This window comes from Sinocyclocheilus grahami, unplaced genomic scaffold, assembly GCF_001515645.1.
Source record: "Sinocyclocheilus grahami isolate Dianchi unplaced genomic scaffold, SAMN03320097.WGS_v1.1 scaffold70.1, whole genome shotgun sequence".
In the NCBI taxonomy this organism is placed as follows: Eukaryota; Metazoa; Chordata; class Actinopteri; order Cypriniformes; family Cyprinidae; genus Sinocyclocheilus; species Sinocyclocheilus grahami.
In genome coordinates, this window is record NW_015505249.1 from 1,874,698 (window position 1) to 1,896,267 (window position 21,570).

The 21,570-nt window shown below is 35.2% G+C and overlaps 2 protein-coding genes across 4 annotated transcripts in view; one reads left to right on the forward strand and one right to left on the reverse strand.

Moving 5' to 3' along the window:
- Positions 1-6,917, forward strand: part of LOC107585467 (fibulin-7-like) — a 30,714-nt gene extending 23,797 nt beyond the window's left edge. For both annotated transcript variants that reach the window (XM_016272489.1, XM_016272488.1), the window contains exon 8: positions 6,279-6,917. In XM_016272489.1, the coding sequence (XP_016127975.1) occupies positions 6,279-6,654 (376 nt within the window). In that variant the 3' untranslated portion in view covers positions 6,655-6,917. The remainder of the gene's footprint in view (positions 1-6,278) is intronic.
- Positions 6,918-13,415: 6,498 nt separating this feature from the next.
- LOC107585411 (transmembrane protein 87A-like) overlaps positions 13,416-21,570 on the reverse strand; it is a 22,903-nt gene continuing 14,748 nt past the window's right edge. For both annotated transcript variants that reach the window (XM_016272425.1, XM_016272427.1), the window contains 12 exons: positions 21,225-21,408; positions 20,218-20,317; positions 19,328-19,421; positions 18,541-18,612; positions 17,326-17,434; positions 17,185-17,243; positions 16,990-17,093; positions 16,811-16,884; positions 16,621-16,691; positions 14,932-14,984; positions 14,797-14,827; positions 13,416-14,221 (listed from right to left, as the gene is read on the reverse strand). In XM_016272425.1, the coding sequence (XP_016127911.1) occupies positions 14,180-14,221; positions 14,797-14,827; positions 14,932-14,984; positions 16,621-16,691; positions 16,811-16,884; positions 16,990-17,093; positions 17,185-17,243; positions 17,326-17,434; positions 18,541-18,612; positions 19,328-19,421; positions 20,218-20,317; positions 21,225-21,408 (993 nt within the window). In that variant the 3' untranslated portion in view covers positions 13,416-14,179. The remainder of the gene's footprint in view (positions 14,222-14,796; positions 14,828-14,931; positions 14,985-16,620; positions 16,692-16,810; positions 16,885-16,989; positions 17,094-17,184; positions 17,244-17,325; positions 17,435-18,540; positions 18,613-19,327; positions 19,422-20,217; positions 20,318-21,224; positions 21,409-21,570) is intronic.

Sequence of the window (21,570 nt, forward strand, 5' to 3'; positions counted from 1 at the left end):
CACATCACAGTGGAGTCAGCTGTCTTAACCGTGGCTTGTGTACTGCAAACACATACCAGCTTCATCACTGCTACATCACGAGTGTCACGCGACTCTGTTCCCCTTTTCGGGCTTGAACTGATGGTAAAACTAATGACATTATTTACTGTCTTTACATTTATTTTGAAAGATGAAGCTCGCGATTATGGTAAGGGGCGTTACATTTCCGACGAGTGCTTGCGGTGTTCGGCCAATCACAATGCACTGGGTCAGCTGGCCAATCAGAGCAGACTGCGCTTGTCGGAAGGAGGGACTTTGTAGAAAACGAAGCGTTTGAGAGAGGCGGGGCATAGAGGACCTACAATAATGCACAGTATTTTAAAAATAATGTGTTTTTTGAACATTAAAGCATGTCAACATATTCTGTTACACCAAATACACAAAATAATGATCTTTAAAAAAGTATCATATGACCCCTTTAAAGGATTTTAGAAAAAAACTCAACACCACCATCTAATGGACTGTAAAGAAATTGATTTTATTACTCTACCAAATGCTATAATAAAAGACCGATACTTGGTGTCCGATACAGTAATGCCGCAGAAAATATTGCCATACTATGCTGTATCGATTTTTTCCCCACCCCTAATATGTATTCATTTATTATATGTATTATTATTAATAAATATATATTATTATATTTCATATTTATATTTAGTAATTGATATATATATATAATAATTTATTTAGTGCATGAATATATATATATTTTTTTTTATTGTATATATATAATATATAATAAAAGTAGTCCATACAACTCACTATATAATGAAATAATACAATAACTTTGAATGTTTGAGTGGAGAACAGACCGATATTTATCACATCAAACCTGCCTGTGGTCACTTTGAACTGTTGCTCTATACAAAAGATCTATGTGATGATTTTGTAATTTGAGTTTTAACAGCACCACAGGTGAGTATATAATGACAAGAATTTGTCATAAATGTTTCTTTTAATAGCATTCTTAAAGCTTCTTTGCATGTGATGATTTGGAGTAGAAAATGCGCGAAAATGACAGAGCAAAGAATGTTTTTCAGCTTATAGCAAGCACAAATGTCTGTCTCCTGGAGTCCCTCACAGCGCTGGGGGCCACGTATGCCTCGTCTAAATAACTGGCCACTTGCTTGCGGTGTAATTTAAGTGGGTTACAACCATTTGTTTTTCTTGCATGACACTTTTATGCTTGTTTATTATGTAAGCTGATTTTAAGCTGTGAATGGGCCCTTTGTGTTCTGCTAAATGCAATAAGCTGTGATCTGTAAGTCACTAAACCTTTCAAGCACACATGCTGCTTGGTAAAAGCACCAGAAATATGTAAAAGCATAACTCTGGCATGGTTCATGTTAGTATGCATTGAATATATGAATACTGAAAATAAACTGTAAGGAGATTGATCACTGTTAAACGTCTGCCTGCCTTCTAAGCAGGTACCGGAAGTAATTTTTCAAGGAATCAGGGTTTAGCTGGTTAGCATGGTCCAGTTAGTCCCTGCTGGTGGATGCTGGTAACTACACCACCTTTTTTCCATTGACAGTCATTTAAATATAGAAGCCTATTTCTGCTACATAAGGAAAAAAATGCTTAACCAAACTAAATGCTTAGACAAATTACTATTGTGAGATTAAAACGCTGTAATTCGGAGAGAAAACCTCCAAATTATGAGAATTATTCGAACTAAATTATGAGATTAATTGTAACAAGTCAAAATTACTACATACTAAGCCATAGTTATGCAGTGGTGGAAAGAGTACTGAAAATATGTGCTCAAGTAAAAGTACCATTACATTCCAAAAAAATGTAGTGTGAGTAGAGTAAAAAGTACTTGTCCAGAAAAAACTACTTGAGTAAGAGCAAAAGAGTAGCTTGTTTAAAAGTACTCATGAGTAGTCAGAAGTGAGTACTGAGCTACGGATTCAACCCCTTATAATAAACACTCTACAGTGCAATTTAAACATTTAGAAAACATTGTACATACTGTAATTCACATTATCTTTCATTGTTTGTCAGAAAGAGTGAAGAATATCTATCATCCAGCAGTTTTAAGTTTGACAGCCAACTCTTTAAAATACATCAAAACAACACAGAAAAACTTTTATGATGGAAAGTGACGAAAAGATGAGTTATTGTCGGTACACTCATAACCATTTAAATCATAATGTTTGAAAAAACAGATTTAAACTCAGGTGTAAGGCCACTGAGACGGAGCATGCTATTGTTGCACATAAAATATTAATGTTTAGAACAATGCAAAGAAAACAAAACCATTAGAAACTCATACCAGAGTTCATCACACACAATGAGATGGGTGAAAAAGAGAGATTAAAAAAGAATTTCTCTCCCAAACAATGGCAGATTTATCATTTTGTAATAAAGAAATGAGAATGATACTTTGTTACAATTTAGTCATAAATGCACATTGATATAGAAGGGGGCATCATCACCTACCTTTTACACAGCTTGTTTTGCTGATAATACAATTTGTAAGGAAAAAATTGCATTAAATAGGGAAGTATTTCCGGGTAGACTTTTTCAAAAGAAAACACACGCGGCACACACTCTATCAGCAGCATCTACAACAGAATGGAACAAAAAGTGTTGAACTTGAAAAAATTTTTTGCGCGAGTGCACTTGCTAAAAAGCGTTTTAAAGAGTCCCAAACACACTTTTTCATAGAAGCTGTGAAGCACTCAAACTCATCAGGAGTCAACGAGTCGACTTCTCCAGTGACTGCTGCAGATGTTTGAACATGTTTGTGCGTCTCTCTATGAACTCAAGTAAATGAGAGTGGAATTATGAACGTGACACTCGCGGGAGTAATTAACATTGTACGCAATACCCGCAACCCCACGCCAAACTTCAGGCCCTGTAGATAGACTAGAAAATACAGATCATTTAGTAAGCAGAACTCTGAAATTTACCTTAACATATTAGAGGAAGACGCTGATAACTCTGAATTGATGATTGAATGCACTTCCAGCAGCCATGATTAACAGCAGCTGACGGTTATAGTTTTCTATGAGCAATTTGATTTGACGAGAGTCACGGGACCGATTGCTCTCTCTATCCAATCACGTTGATGGATAAAAATACAATATTAAAGGGGTCATATGATGCTGCTAAAAAGAACATTATTTTGTGTATTTGGTGTAATGAAATGTGTTTATGCGGTTTAAGGTTAAAAAAACACATTATTTTCCACATACTGTACATTATTGTTTCTCCTCTATGCCCCGCCTTTCTGAAACGCGTCGATTTTTACAAAGCTCATCGGTAAAGCAAGGTGTGCTCTGATTGGCCAGCTATCCAGTTCGTTGTGATTGGCCGAATTCCTTAAGAGCTCTAGGCATGACGAAGCGGATATCGTCCTCTTTTGGAAGGCCAAACAAAGTAGTTTCGCTATCACAACGAAGCACACAGCGCCTTCACGAGATGGCGGTGGCGGTGGCAACAACAATACTACAGCGAGAATAAAAGTTACGCCGCTTTTCTTTGCGTGAACATTTGGGCGGCATTATGCAAATCTTCCCAGATAGTGAGGTAGATATGTGGGGGCGTGTTAGAACGAGTCGTTTTAGGTAGGCGTGGCTGACTCTTAACTTTTATAAAGAATATCTCTTTGGATTTGAGACTTTAGTCTTTGCAACTTTACAGATCTTCTTTATGCACCAAGAGCTTGTAACACTCCAAAGAGAAAGGAAAATTTTAAATCGCATCATATGACCCCTTTTAAACAAGCATGTAACGACCACGAACCGGGTGCGGGCTCTTTGATCGCCCCCTGGTGGCTGGCTGCAGTACAGGTCATAAACCCCACCCTCTCCATGTAAACTAATGGGACTTGAGTCAAAATGAAAAAAATAATTACACTTCTAATACAATTTTCTGAAAGATTTTTAGGTAGGCGTGGCTGACTCTTAACTTTTATAAAGAATATCTCTTTGGATTTGAGACTTTAGTCTTTGCAACTTTACAGATCTTCTTTATGCACCAAGAGCTTGTAACACTCCAAAGAGAAAGGAAAATTTTAAATCGCATCATATGACCCCTTTTAAACAAGCATGTAACGACCACGAACCGGGTGCGGGCTCTTTGATCGCCCCCTGGTGGCTGGCTGCAGTACAGGTCATAAACCCCACCCTCTCCATGTAAACTAATGGGACTTGAGTCAAAATGAAAAAAATAATTACACTTCTAATACAATTTTCTGAAAGATGGTTTTGGTCATTTAAGGTAGTTATCACGCTGATATATGTTAAATTGTTCGTTTTTGTGATAAGGTGGATTTTAGCTAGTAATTTGATGCTATAAAAACGGGGCGTGTCATTATGATTGATTGGGTCTGCGGGAGTTTGGGCAGGAGTTTGATACCGCGGCTCCACCTCACGATACTACTGCGCAGACTCTGGCTCCACCTCACGATACTACTGCGCAGACTCTGGCTCCACCTCACGATACTACTGCGCAGACTCTGGCTCCACCTCACGATACTACTGCGCAGACTCTGGCTCCACCTCACGACACTACTGCGCAGACTCTGGCTCCAAATGACGTCATTTACTCAAGATGGCAGCAGCTATACTGAGATGCTTTGGCTTCACTTTTCTATAGTGGAAGGAGGTGGAGACACGTCGTCCATCTTTTTTTTACAGTCTATGCCACGAACTGAGAGAAAATAGCGGAGTAAAAATACAGATAGTTGGCCTAATTAAAAGTACACCATTTTTAAACTACTCAAAAAAGTACAATTTCTGATTTTAAAAAAATGCTTAATGTGAGTATTTGTAATTCGTTACTTATTCACACCCCTGTAATTATGAGATGAAAAGACATACTAAGTCATAATTATGAGATAATGATTAGGTAAATTATGAGATAAGACAAAATTATGACGTCAAAATTGACATACTAAGGCATGATTATGAGATTAAAAAAACAGAATTATGACATTAAGTCATAATTATGAGATAAAAGTCTGAATTATGACATACCAAGTCATAATAATGAGATACAAATTGGAATTATGACATACTTAGTAAGTCATAATTATTATGTAAAAGTTGGAATTATTATATACTATGTCATTATAAAAAAAGTCTAAATTAAACATACTAAGTCATAACTGAGATGAAATAGAAGAGTCAAAATTATGAGATTGCATAAATGTAACTATATGACTTAGTATATAATAATTCCAAGTTTTATCTCATAGTTATGACTAAGTCATATAGTTAAAATTATGTAATCTCATAATTTTGATTTTTCAATTTCATCTCAATTATGACTTAGTATGTTTAATTTGCACTTTGTATCTCATAATGACATAGTAAGTCATAATTATGAGATAAAAGTCAGAATTATTATATATTAAATCATATAGTTAAAATTATGTAATCTCATAATTTAGATTTTTCAATTTCATCTCAATTATGACTTAGTATGTTTAATTTGCACTTTGTATCTCATAATGACATAGTAAGTCATAATTATGAGATAAAAGTCAGAATTATTATATATTAAATCATATAGTTAAAATTATGTAATCTCATAATTTAGATTTTTCAATTTAATCTCAATTATGACTTAGTATGTTTAATTTGGACTTTGTATCTCATAATGACATACTAAGTCATAATTATGAGATAATTATTAGCCTATATACTGTCATATAGTTACAATTTTGTAATCTCAATTTTGACTTCATCTCAATTATGACTTTGTATGTTTAATTTTGACTTTTTACCTCAGTGACATACTAAGTCACAAATATGAGATAAAAGTCAAAATGATGACATAGTCATAATTATGAGTAGTCTCATAATTTTGACCAGTTTCATCTCAATTATGACTTGGTATGTTATAATCTTGACTTTACATCTCATCATTATGACCTAGTATGTCATATTTATGTGACTCATAATTATGATGTAGTATGTCAATTTACATTTTTTATTTCATAACTATGAAATAAATGTCAGAATTATGAATTACCAAAGCATGATTTTTTTGTCTTTTATGGTGGAAATGAGGTTCCATATTTAAAAGTGGCTATGCATTCTGACAGATTCTTTTGCAAGCAACCTATAAATCACAAATATTTCATTATGTAATAATATGTTTTATCATAGCTCTGAAAAATGTGAACTGTGATAATCGCTTAAGTAAAGTTCTTGGGACTGTGTGTGCTTGATCACTAAACTAGGTTTTGGAACTGATCTGTAGTGTTTAATGATCCACAGCCAGTGTGAAAGGAATCCCTGTCCCATGGAGAGCCGCTCCTGTCCGTTTGCCGCTAAGACAATTTCTTACCACTACCTGTTTCTGCCGTCCAACCTGCGCACGCCGGCCACCCTGTTCCGCATGGCCACCGCAACAGCTCCGGGTCGGCCGGGTCCGGACAGCCTTCGCTTTGGCATCGCAGGTGGAGGTGACGCCCGGAGCATGTTCGTGATGCAGCGCTCAGACCGTCAGACCGGAGAGCTGATCCTGGTCCAGCCACTGCGAGGCCCACAGGAGCTCAGCGTGGAGGTGGAGATGTCCGAATACGCCGACCGTGCATTCCAAGCCAAACATCTGGCACGGGTCAACCTTCTGATTTCACCCTACGAGTTCTGAAGAGGCTGGTCGCTGTCTAAACTGAGTGTTGATGTTTAGACTTGAAGAGGAAAGAATGTTTTCCTTGTTGCTAAAGCTGAATGATAGAGTTGTTCTCAGATATTGATGCTGGAATAGCGCAAAACTGTAAGATATAGAAAGTACAGTGGAAAGTCATGCTCATACGGAAGTGAAATTATGATCTTTAAGGTAATAACGCTAAATAAAAAATCATATAAAATGCTTTTGCTTTACCTGTTAACACATTTCATGGTTAAAGATTAAGTGTGTAATTTTTTATATATACTTTTGTGCTGGATATCTGTTTTTAAAATCAAATTGAAGACTTTTAAAGACATTTTTAAGACCTGCACAGATAAAATGAATACTGTATGTCCAAACAGAACAAACCTCAGATTCTTTTACTAATTAATGCACTCACGTATTTAATTAAATCATATCCATTTAAAGTTTAATAATCACATTAGGCCAATTTATGAGTCTTTTTTTCCATCCCCAAATTTAAGACCTTTTAAAATGATAATTATGACTTTTGTTATACCATTTCAGATTTTTTAACCTTACATTTGATCAAAAAAAGGTCAGAAAAATTACACACTTGACCTTCGATAAACCATTTCACAAATCTATTATTTTAATTGTGTTTAGCAATATAGGTTGATGCAAGTGGAAAACAGTAGAGTAAAGCGTATAATGCACGTGAAAGAAAAAAACAAGTGGTAAAAAGTTGCGAATGCTGGGAATTAAATACAACGAGAGCTTTATAATTGGTTCGAGCAATCAGTAAAGAAAAGAAGATGGGACTGTGTTTAAGAGCCAAAGAATGAAAGTCTAAAGACACAAACATCAGCTAAACCTGATGAACAGAACAGTAAGTCATTCCTTGTTTTTATTTCCTTCTTCTGCTTCAGTACATGGATAATTTCAGCTTGTAAATATGCACTGCTGTCAATCAACGGGGTTTAAACAGACTGAAATGAACAACAGCACTTCTTAGCATCTACCTACATGAGAAAAGTGCCTTTTTAAATTTTTGTTCCTTTATGTTTGTTGGATGTTTTATAATAAGAACGAAGTCTGAACATTGCATTTTTTTGTAATTATGCATTTGAATATGATATATTGCTATTTGCGTCTGTCGCTCATGTTATATCACGTTTGGTATCAAATACTGAAATCAATGGCTGTTTCACACATTATAGCATTTAATTTCTGTCTTGCACACACATGTTGAATGTTTCTTAAAGTCAGAAATTCATTTTTTCTGTGTGTTTTGATGTCTTTCTCTGGTTTCGTTGATCTCACACAGAACAATCTGCAAATTACCAATAAATTAATCGAAATGAAAACAAAGTCGCCTGACACTAGCATTATTTATCTGTTTGATCTTTGATGTTGTTTTGATGCAGGACATTTCAAATGTTAATTTGAATTCATTCTTAAAGGGACAGTAAACCTATTTAAATTTAAACCTCATTTTTGTTCCATGCAGAGTGAGTAAATGTTGATACAATTTTCAGTTTTGGGTGAACTGTCCCTTTAAGTTAATTAGCATATACCGTTCAAACGTTTCTGATCAGTAAGACTTTTATAAAGAAATAAAAGGATGCAGCCATTAAAGTGATCAAAAGTGACAGTAAAGACCTTTATAATAATAATATAATAGAGAATTCTATTTCAAATAAATGCTGTTCTTTTGAACTTTCTTTTCATCAAATAAACATTAAGACAAATGTATGACAGTTTCCACAAAAAAATGTAAAAATTGAAGCAGCACAACTGTTTTCAACATTGATAATAATAATAAAAAAATTGAATGTTTCTTGAGCAGCAAATCAGCATATTAGAATGATTTCTGAAGATCATGTGACACTGAAGACTGGAGTAATGATGCTGAAAATTCAGCTTTGATCACAGGAATAAATTACATTTGAAAATATATTCAAACAGAAAACGTTTATTTTCAATTGTAATAATATTTCACAATATTACTGTTTTTACTGTATTGTTTATCAAATCGATAACCCCAAACTCCCACTTCAGGGTGGAAATGATCTCATATTTTAGTTTAAAGGGGGGGTACAATACTGTTTCATGCATTCACAGTTGTTTACACTGTTAAAGAGTTGGATTCTCATGCTAAGCATGGACAAAGTTTCAAAAAACAATTTGGACGTATGACGGCGTATTTCTGTGCCAAAAATCTTACTTCAGGGTTCATAAGAGTTTCAGAGTTTTTATCGATCGTGGCTCTTCATGACGTAGACGAGGGTGGAACTCCTTATATGGGCATTTCTCCCGGAAGAGTGTGCCCGCGTACGCATCAACCAGAGCAAGAGCGAGATCGCACCCATCAACGCGCTTCATCCGGTGTTGTGCCAAATTCTGCACCCCTGCCAGATTATATATTATATAATTTCGGCACTACACCGGCGGCAGCGCTGCACGGGACTCGCTCGGGAAAAATGTCTCCAAAGAAGTGTGTCTTTGGTTGTAAGGGAAAGATAACTTTGTTCAGCTTCCTAAAGAACCCAGTGTTATGTAGACAGTGGATGCAGTTTGTTTTTCCGGAGCAGCAATGGAGTTTCACAAGTGTGTTTGTTGACGAACGTTTTATAACCAAGGCCCAGTTCGACGCTGGATTTGCACATGTTTGATACTGAAAGATGGAGCGGTCGAGCTATAAAAGATCCCGGTCATGATTCAGAACTGCAGACGGTAAGTGAAACGGCATCAAATGTCTGTTTTGTTGGCATTCGGCGCCCAAGTGCTCGTCACTCATTAGCTCCGCCCACGGCGCGCCTCCAGGAGCTCGGCTTTTTCCGGAGAGAATCGTAAAGCTGTAGCTTTCTTTTATAAATATGATCAAACTAAAGACTTTTTGGAGCTATGAAGGATGCAGTACGACTCTATAGGTACTCAAGATTAACATGCGATTGGGTGAAACTGTGTGTGTTATCACCCCTTTAAATGAGTATTGCAAAGGCCTAAATCTTTGGAATTTGCTGGTTATTGTCACCAAAATCGATTGTAAAGTTCACATGAATCACATGGGACCTGTAATATGACCTTAAGAAGAATGCAAGGAACAATAACAATCAGGAAATTAGAGTATTTCTCGGTGCGTTTGTCAGTTTGCTAGAAAGAGAAAAGGACAGTAATGTTGAGCACATGTGGTTGCCCAGGCCCTTTCCTCTCAGAAGAGCAAAAGAACCAGATGCACATGTTATTAAAATGACAATGCACTTCAATTGTAAAATCTTTGCATAATTACTGAGAAGCATCTCTACTCTGTCCACTGGCCCAGCCTGAAGCTTTCAAATGGTTTTCAAAAAGTGCAGAGAGATTTGCCATAATTTAACTTTCACTACAAGACATTTTGAGGAAAGAAGTGATAAGCAAAGTAACCATTTACTCACCCTCATGTCGCTCCAAACCTGAATGACTTCCTTCCTTCTGGGAAACACTGATGGTTTTCAGAAATGTTCACACTGCTCTTTTCCATACACTGAAAGCATTTAGTGACTATATATTTCAAGCAATCCATATACATATATATATATATATACAGTATATATATGCGCATTATTTTCCAAGTCTAGTTTGAGATGCTTGTAAACCCACCTGGTGTTGAGGTGTTTCTTTGTTTGAGTTATTCATTATTTTGGACTGGACTGCAAAATAAGAGGGCAAAAAGTAGGGGCAAAATGTCATGCATCAGGAAAACCACATGTGTTTGCCATTGGAAAAGTAGATTGTTATCTTGACTATGTTTAGTTCTGGTCACGGTACGGTTGTGTTTGTTTGTCATGTTCCTTGGTTTAAGACTCAAAGTTCAGGAATTAGCTGAAAGACTCTTACAGACTTGGGGATGTTTTGTGAGCAGTGTTATTTCAGAAACTATTATAGGTTTTATTGATATTTTGAATATTCGTTATTATTATTTATTTATTTCAGTTAAAGTTTCAGTAATTTTGTTGTGAGTTTTTGTAATTTTTATGAGTTTTTAAAATTAATTTTAGCTTTTATTATATTTTTATATAGGCCCAAGTACCAGAGAGATGGATGAGGAATATTGGCAACACTCTGTAAATCCTTTGTTTTTTTTAAAAGTTATTTTAGTACATCAAGTTATGTGAAAATAACAAAACTCTGATGCTGAATTGACTTATTTAACACTTGTATTCAGGAAGGATGCATTCAACTGATCAAAACTGACAGTAAAGACATTTATAATCTTAGAGACAAGCAGATGGGTTGAAATGAAAAGATACTACTTCTAATACTAGCTCTACGGTGATATTGCTTTACATTGCTCAAATTACAAGTTATGAGGCTATGTAGATGCACAGAACGTTTATAAATCATAAAGAAATGGACAGTATAACATCCGATCAGGTATAAGACGACGTGCTGTACTTACAATTTACTTAGGGATGCCCTCTCGTGGCCTTACTGGAAATATAGATGATAGTGAAAGTGAAAAAGTGAAAGTGAGGAGGAAAATGTGCATGGGTGTATTAGCGAATTTAGTCAACATTTAACTAACAGGCGTGGTCTAGTTGAGATTGGTGAGGAATATTGGTGATACTTGGTAAAGCCGTGAAAATCTAAGAGAATGACCTCCATAAGTACCATTATCTTTCACAGAACAGACAAAATGACACTTTCATGGCCAATTGTCTTATCTAACACCTTCAGGACATTGTGAACCCTTTTAAAAAACAACATATTTTGTTTTATGAGTTTTTAAAATTAATTTTAGCTTTTATTATATTTTTATATAGGCCCAAGTACCAGAGAGATGGATGAGGAATATTGGCAACACTCTGTAAATCCTTTGTTTTTTTTAAAAGTTATTTTAGTACATCAAGTTATGTGAAAATAACAAAACTCTGATGCTGAATTGACTTATTTAACACTTGTATTCAGGAAGGATGCATTCAACTGATCAAAACTGACAGTAAAGACATTTATAATCTTAGAGACAAGCAGATGGGTTGAAATGAAAAGATACTACTTCTAATACTAGCTCTACGGTGATATTGCTTTACATTGCTCAAATTACAAGTTATGAGGCTATGTAGATGCACAGAACGTTTATAAATCATAAAGAAATGGACAGTATAACATCCGATCAGGTATAAGACGACGTGCTGTACTTACAATTTACTTAGGGATGCCCTCTCGTGGCCTTACTGGAAATATAGATGATAGTGAAAGTGAAAAAGTGAAAGTGAGGAGGAAAATGTGCATGGGTGTATTAGCGAATTTAGTCAACATTTAACTAACAGGCGTGGTCTAGTTGAGATTGGTGAGGAATATTGGTGATACTTGGTAAAGCCGTGAAAATCTAAGAGAATGACCTCCATAAGTACCATTATCTTTCACAGAACAGACAAAATGACACTTTCATGGCCAATTGTCTTATCAAACACCTTCAGGACATTGTGAACCCTTTTAAAAAACAACATATTTTAACGTAACTCACAACGCCTCACGATTTGACTGTAATAAAGAGTCTTTATTGCAACCCACATTGCTGAACATGTATGAAACATGGATAAACATGCATGAAGACAGAACACAGACAAGACCTGAGCTCTACAGCACATCAAGTGTGCTTTTTGAATAGTGTGAGCTCACATTTGAGGAGGGCAGCTGATTGTTAAGTGAACAGAAAGGCAAAGAAAGAGAGAAAGAAACTAAACAGAATGACACATGAAGGACGAGGACAGCATCATACAGATAAATTAAGCTGCATCATATGACCAAAAGAAATCACATTCACTTAAAAGTGCGCTTTGTAATAAACACAAATCTGAAGTTATTTGACAACGCATTTGGTTTAGTCTCAAGGAACTAAAAAGACATCTTTCTGAAGTTTAACAGTCATTCTGTTTACCACGGTTCAGCATGGTAAAGCACACATTGTTCTGTTAAGCAGTCACAGAATGTCCAACCGAGACCAGGGAAGAAAAGACAAAGTGACGCAGTGATACAGCAAAAAACTCAAGAACAGAAGTGTGTTAAGGCTTCAGTATGCATCCAAGATACACACGCTTTTCCTCAAAAAGAATAACAAACGCATTTAAAGGAATATTTCACCCAAAAAGGAAAAAGACACCCTAATGTTGTTTCAAACCCATAAAACGATATTTCTTCAAACGAATTTCCAAAGCCACATTGGACTTCTTTGCATACAATTAATAAAGTTCAAGCTCCAGAAATGCATCATACAAACAAAACACACAAAACTCCATCATAGAAGTCCAATTCATGCACTACATTCCAACTCATACAATAGTTTTCTGTAAGGAACAGACCAAAATTAAGTTATTCACTGCTCTCAAACCTCATTCACACAGGCATTCAGATTGCATGTTGCCAGGGGGAAAGCTTTTGGCCAAGAGAGGGTTCGATTTTGCTCTGTTCCTCACACAAAGCGTTCACATTATTTCAGAAGACTTGGAATATAGTGCACAAGTTGTATGCACTACTAAATTGTGCTACTGTTTCCGCCAGAATTACGAGGTATAAACTCAAACGTGCAAGATATAAACTCGCACTTCTGAGAAGTTCAACTTGTGAGATATAAACTGCGATTGAAAGAAAAGAAGTCAGAATTGAAAGATGTAAACCCGTTATTGCCAGAAAAAAAATGTCAGAAATCTGGGTTTATATCTTGCAATTCTGACTATTTTTCTTCTTCTCAGAACTGCAAGAAAAAATGCTGAATTGTAAAATAAAAAGATGCAATTACATTTTTTATTTTATTTTTACTCTTGTGGCCAAAACAGGCTTCCATAGTAACAGCATGTGGGTTTGAGACGACATGAGGGTGATTAAATAACAACAATCTTGATTTTTGGGGTGAACTTTCCATTTAAGTGAGAAAAGTTGAGCTAGGCTCTCTACAAAACAAAACAACTTCATCAAATTATTCAGAATATATAATTAATCAATCTGCCTATTTAAATGACTCCCTGCACAAACTCACAAACAAATACAAATCCGACACGCCAGCAGGCATTCTACTATTCATATCATGTGCTGAAATCAGAGACAAAATGTTTGAAATAACACTTTATATACAGCCAAAGGAAACGGAGAAGACACTTTGGTCAACACACACGCACAAAGCAAAAACCAGCGCTAAGAATGGTTTAACCCATTTAAATACTTGCTCACAATTTTGTCAGGTATGTCATCACAAAAGTTTATAAGCATAGACCGTCGTCTCTTAATACAGATTGATGATGACGTTAAAGTCTTCTGGACGTTTAAACAGTTCAGGAAAAAAAGAGAGAGAGAGGTAACACCTCAACTAAGTTCATGTAGTACTTGCGTCTAGATCAGCTAGGATGTGTCCTCCTCTTCAGCACGATTCCTTTAATTTACTCAAAAGCCGCCACCCATCAGGACCAAAGCAAGCAAACAGACGGAGTCTGTGACTCTCTCCGGTGAGGGTCAGATGTCAGTTACAGGAGCAGCGGTTTGCTTCAGCTGCAGAGCTTTCTCAACCTCACTCCATTTTAGACATCTCATACTTGGTGGTCATGATCTCCTGTGTGAGAATCAGGTATGAATTCATTCGTTTATTTATGATGGGTGATGCAAGTGTTCCAAAACACAGAAAAGTGAATAGAAGTCACTAGAAACTACACTGATGATTTGATTCATATTTTGAATGATTTTCTATTTTTAGATTTTCCGTATTCATTTTAAATGTTGACGTTTTAGTAATTTTGTCGTTTTATCATTTTAGTTTTTTCTATATTTCTAAAGAGTTTTACTAATTTTTATTTCCATTTTATTTAATTTATTTTAATACGTCAAGTTAAACTAAATAAATGAAAAATGTTGTATTGCAACTAGCTGAAATAAAAAAAAAAAGTAACATTTTTATTCATGTACTTTAAGTTCACAATTATTTTATTTTATTTCAAGCAACGAAAATGTGTGTTTTTTATGGCTTTCATATCTGTTACTATGATAACCCTGGAACTGGATCTGACTCTTTTTTTCTCCACCCCACGTATCCCATTTCAGACGAAGAAAACAGTAAAGAAAAACTGAAAGACTAAAACTTAAAGATACAGCAAAGCAAAACTATGATAGAAATTAAATGAATCTGCATACCTCATCTGAGTCGAGAAGAACAGGAAGAGCTCTGACAATAAAAGTGAATAATTACAAATTTACATGGGAAGCTTTTTTCTTGTAAACAGGAGAGGAAGTATGTATGTAGGTTTTTGTCAAACAGAAATGACCTACACATCAGACAGGGAGGTGGGAATATTCTCCTCCACCCACTTCAAATCTTCATCCTGAAACAATTAAATATTTGATTATATTATGTTGCATTATATTGTATAATATTTATTACATTTATTGATGTTTACTACTTTATTTATTGAAGATGCTTAATTTTAATATTATATTACATTATATTTAGAGATGCACCGATGGCAATTTTCTTGGCCGATTCCCATTTCCGATTTTTTGTTAGTGTGATCTGCCGATACCGATTTTTGCCGATTCTTTCTAAGAACTATAATTAACAGCATATACAAGCAAAAATCTGCTTTTCTTCAACGCAAAGCTTTATTTTCATAACAAAAAAAACGCAAGTAAAAAATCAGTAATGAAATAACAAAAAAAATTGCAAACAATAGCACAAATAAATGCAATAGAATAAAGAGAGCTATGAAACGAAGTTTTTCAGGTTAAGTAAGTTTTTGATTACTTTAATTTCTGTAGTCTTCATTGTAAAAATTTTATACAGATTAATGCTTACCATTAAAGTTATAAAACGTATTCAGTCAAGAGCAGAAAGTGATTTTCTTTGTCTTTTGTTCTTTGATTAACATGACAGACAGCAGCAGGAATATTGGACTGCGGTCCCTTTAAGAGTTTATCGACGGACCCAATATACTGTTACACAACATGCGTTCTCTTTCTCAACTATTTAACATTCCAAAACTGACGGTGTTTAACTGGATACTCGCCAAAACGGGCATTTTGACATAATTTTGTATGTATTTGAACGTTTTAGTGCAGTTAGCCACTCATTTTGGTATTTGTGGCTCACAAGCTGTTTGAGACTGAGTGTGGATTGTGCGGCCAACTAATAAAGATCAATTCTGGTGCGCGCGTGTTTGGTATAAGTGCGAAACCTGCGGGAATGACTAAAATAATGTGCAATACAAGCACTATTTAACCGGAGCGAATGAGACGTGTGTGAGAGAGAAGGGGTCGTCAGAGAGATGAGAGTGAGAATGCGCGGGCGGCTGATGTTGGTAACGAAACGGAACGGCACGGCTCGAAATCGGAAAGAAATGAGACTGACCGGCCGGTCACCGATCCGGGCCGATCATGAGGAAAATCGGCCGATTCCGATCCCTGGCCGATCGATCGGTGCATCTCTAATTATATTATAAAAGGAAAAAATATCAAAATAAAAATGTTGGGTCTATGATTTTTATTAAGTCTCTTATGCTCAATAAGGCTGCAAAAATACAGTAAAAACAGTAATATTGTGAAATATTATTACAATTTAAAACAATTGTTTTCTATGTGAATATATTTTAAGATGTAATTTATTTCTGTGATCAAAGCTGAATTTTCAGCATCATTACTCCAGTCTTCAGTGTCACATGATCCTTCAGAAATCATTCTAATATGCTGATTTACTGCTCAAGAAACATTTCTGATTATCATTATGTCTTGCTGGAAACCGCTTTACATATTTTCAGGATTCTCTGACGAACAAGTTCAAAAGAACAATTTATTCGAAATGGAAATCTTTTGTAACATTATAAAGCTTTTTATTGTCACTTTTGATCAATTTAACTTGTCCTTGAACATTTAAAAATCCTAAGAACAGTTTAAATATTATTCAAATATTAATAATAAAAAAACACAACAATATATGGGACAGTTTATTTACATGTTCACACTGACCGGATTAGCTGCTGCAGGCTTCACCGTTCCATTGGTTTCTGTCTTAGCTGCCCTCAACTTTATCCCATCAGCTGAGGATGAGAGTGCATATTAATTAACCCACAATTTTCATATAACACCATTTCCATACAGTAGAATAACATCAGCTTACAGTGAAAACCTCAGACATATACAAAAAAGTGTGACTGACCGATGTTTGTAGACACCAGGAACTCTTCAATCTCCTCATCATCCGAGTCATCGATGAGCGGTGTGTACGCATACCTACACACAGAGCACATGGATGCGGTCAGGACGCCGCTTTAGAAGAAAGAGAGCAAGGCAGCGGACTAGGATTCGGAACAGAGATGATCTCTTCAGTAAGCTTGCCTTTGGTTATTGACAGACGGCCTCCACAGAAACATGATGACCAGCAGAATGATTGAGAAGAGGAACCTCCAGAAAGCATCATCCACCCACAGCTCCATCCAGTCCTGCTCATGAACACACATGAACCAGTTTTAAATCTTCCGGTTCTGCTCCAATCAGAGCAGAGCTGTAACCTCAGAGAGCTCAGATACTCACTGCCTGACAGTCTGCTAACCGGAACTTCTTCGTTGTCCAAACCATGAAAATGATGGAGGCTGTAACACACCACATATCAGTCACCTTGACTGGGTTTCATTATTCCGCTGTATTGGGTGATATTCCATGCTTTATACTCACCGAGAACAGCAAAGATGAGGGTGTTGGTGAAGTGTCTGTACAAAGACAACTTCCCTGGGTTTCTTCTGAGTTTTAGAGTCTTAATGGTTTGTGCCAGACTGACAAATATGTGAGATATAGTCAAGGAGTCACTGATTTACAGGACCATAAGACTAAAAATATTATGACTTATTATTAATCTAATGTGGCATGCTGTCAATTATCATAGTCAAAAAAATAAATAACATGAGACCTGAATATGCTAAAATAGACTTGGAATAAGCAGGCTGAACTACAGAATAATGTTGAAAATATGCCAACTATCACACTGTTTCAGATATTATATTTATTATATTATGATATATTATTTATAGTATAGTTCAATATTATATAGAAATTTAAAATACTATGTTTGTGCATGCAGTGAAGTTGTGCTGATTTACTATCAATATACAATACCGTTCAAGAGTTTGGGGTCGGTAAGATTTTTAAAATGCTTTTGAAAGAAATCTCTTCCGCTCACCAAGGCTGCATTTATTTGATCAAAAATTCAGTAAAAACAGTAATATTATGAAATATTATTAAAATTTTTAATAACTGTTTGCCATTTGAATATATTGTAAAATGTAATTTATTCCTGTGTTCAAAGCTGTATTTTCAGCATCATTACTCCAGTCTTCAGTGTCACATGATCCTTCAGAAATCATTCTAATATGCTGATTTGCTGCTCAACAAACATTTCTGATTATTATCATTTTTTAATCAGGTTTCTTTTATGAATAGAAAATTCAAAAGAAGAGCATTTGTTTGAAATATAAATCTTTTGTAACATTATAAATGTCTTTACTGTCACTTTTACATTTGATACATTTAATGCATCCCTGCTGAATAAAAAAATATATATTTCTTAAAAAAAAAATCTTACTTGACCCCAGACTTTAGAAGAGTAGCATATTTGCGGTGCTAAAATGCACCATCTTCCATTATATGGATATTTACAGTAAACACGTGTCGAAATTGTCTATGGTATTTAACAGCATTGCACACATGCATAAACATAATGCTGAAAATACAATTATTTTTAGCATCATGCTTAGTAAGAAAGTCATCAGGTCTAACTGGCAAATAAGAAAATAAAACAACTCCATAAATAAGGCATCATGCAGGATTAAAATACGGCCCAATAGACAGATTGTGCGGGGGTAAAGACACAAACACGGCTTCCTAAAAGGATATCCACCAACACAGAGAGGAGTCAAGCAGAGCCAGGGGAATGTTGGCTAGCAGGGCCAGGTCAGAGTCTTTAGCCTGAGGGAGATGCACAGAGGTGGGAAAAATAAGGAATAGGAAACAGTAGGTACAACGAAACTAAAATAACACAAAGGAATAAGCACCTTTCAATGCTTCTCAACTACATGGTTATAGCGTGCAAATAATTCACATTTGTAAAAGACAAAATAAGTTATATTAAAGGAACAGTTCACCCAAAAATGTAAATTGTGTCAAGAATGAAGAATGTTGGCAACCAAACAGTTTTGGTTCCCATTGACTTGCATTATATGGACAAAAAATACAATGGATGTCAATGGGAATAGAAACTGTTTGATTATCAGCATTCTTCAAAATATCTTCTATGTTCAACAGAACAAAGAAAGTCATCATGAGGGTAAGTAAATGATGACAGCACTTTCTTTTTTATCTTTTTAGATGAATTATCCCTTTAAAACCCAGTTGGTATAATTCTGTTAATTAAATTAATTCTTCATAATCGAACAGGCTCAATAAGCTCATCAGAAGGATATGAACCAGATAGCAGAAGAATCAAACACAGCTAGTATAACGTATGTGACGAGGGCTGGTCCATTATCTCGACCCTTACAGATCAAGACCAATCACACTCATTTTTCACAACAAATCCAAATTACATCTCATAATTGACAGTTATTAGACAAGAATTAATGTTTATATTGAGGAACTGCATTGCAAAAAAACAATTTAAAAAGCTCCAGGATGTCAGCTTTACCCCAGTGATCCTCAGAACGCCCTCAATTGCAGCAAATGCGAAGTAAAGCACACCCAGACCCACCACTCTGTGCATGACGGTGCCTAAACGCGGCCTGAGAAAACACAAAAACATCACCACCATCATCAACAACATCTCACGCTATCTAAAATAACTTACAGGAATAGTTCACCCAAACATGAAAACCTGCTAAAAATGTCCTCACCCTCAGGCCACACAAGATGTAGATGAGTTTGTTTCTTCATCGGAAAAGATTTTTTAGCATTTCATAACTATAGCATTACGTCACTTTAAACTCTCACTTCTGGCCAAAAATACAAGTCCATAATTCATAAAAAACGCTTCCTCGAGTGAAAAAGTCCATCCCCTGTTGTTCTCTTACATCAAAATCTGCAAACATATTTGTCTAGAACTGATCTGGACGGTTTTCGCTTGCAAATGGTTCTTAATCTGGACAGATTTCTCTCAGAAATTCAGAAAAGATGACTTTTTCACTGGAGAAAGCAATATTATGGATCGAGGATTCACATTTTAGTCGGATGCAGCAGTTTGAAGTTAAAAACATCTTGATGGTTTCTTTTCTTACAAACATGCATCTTTTCACTTCATAAGATGTTAACTGATGGACTGGAGTGGTGTGGATTACTTGTGGATTATTGTGATGTTTATATCAGCTGTTTGGACTCATTCTGACGGCACCCATTCACTGCAGAGGATCTAATGGTGAGCAAGTGATGCAATGCTATATTTCGCCAAATCTGTTCTGATGAAGAAACAAACTCATATACATCTTGGATGGCCTGAGGGTGAGTACATTTTCTGCAAATTAAATTTTTTTCCTATTCCTTTAATGATCCTGAAACTGGCCAAACAATGCTTTCATCACTCACTTGACAATGCCGTAGCCCAGACTGACGATGATGACAAGCAAACGGGCCAGAGTCCTCTTCAGAGCAGAGATGAGCTCAGCAAAGATCAGCAGACCCTGGGCTGCAAAGAGATTCAAATATTAAACATTTGGACTCTTATTGATTGCAGCTTGTTTTACAGTAAAAGCCAGTGTGATGCTTGATGCAGATTAATTAAAATATCTGAATGTCATAGTGTTAGATGATAAAATATTGATCCAGGTGTCATTCATTTGAAAGAAAGGTTCAATTTTAAGGTTACAAAGAAAGGTTCAATGTGATTTGATAAAATAATATGTTGAAACTGAAAGCAAAAGTATTGTGTGCTTTAGTGTCATTAGTGAAGCATGTTTATAGTCACGAAGCCCAGGGTTATTATCTGTAACTAAAACTATTAAAAACAATTTTGTTAACTGAAATAAATCTGAAATAAAATAAAATATAAATATTAGATGGAACAAAACTAAATGAAATGTTGCCTTGGCAATTCAATGAAATAAACGTAAGCACTAAAATTACTTATAAAATAAAAAAAAATAAAAAAAGATATTATATACATTCGGTTTTGATATTTATAATAAAAAAAGAACAAGAACTAATAAAAATGCCAAAAACAAATTATCAAAAATGTAACTAAAATTAAAATGAAAACGGAAAATATAAAACCATAAAAGCTAATTCAAAATATTAATAAAAACTAACATAGGATATAAATAATACCAAAGACTGAAGACTGGAGTAATGTCTGCTGAAAATTCCAATTAAAATATATTCAAATAGAAAATTGTCTTTTTAATTTGTAATAAAATTTCACAATATTACTGTTTTTACTGTATTTTTTCTATCAAATAAATGCAACACGAGCACTAAAAATACGAAAAGATCATAGATGACACAATTTTATGTGACTTAAGTGTCCAAATTTGTTTGCCCATTGTAAGTGGAGAAAACCGTTGAAACTGAGAAATAAAGAGTGTATTTTGACTAACATGCTGAGCCCACGTTGTTAGTGTTCTGATATTCAGCACAGAAGACAGCCTTCTCAATCATGCCCAAGAATATGACTCCTGCAATCCAGAACTGGATCCTCAGCAGGTCTTTCCAGTAGCAGGACGCCCAGACGAACCAGAGAAGAGCGTACAGGATGTACACCATACACATCACCATGTAAAACTGAAGAAAAGAAGAAAAGAGAGGGAGAGACAAATAATAAATCATGCAAAAATAAATACATACATGTTTTTTTATTTATATAAATAAAGGTCTAAAAATAGGCATCACTAATGCAAAATACAATATCTTATTTCTTTATATATATATATATATATATATATA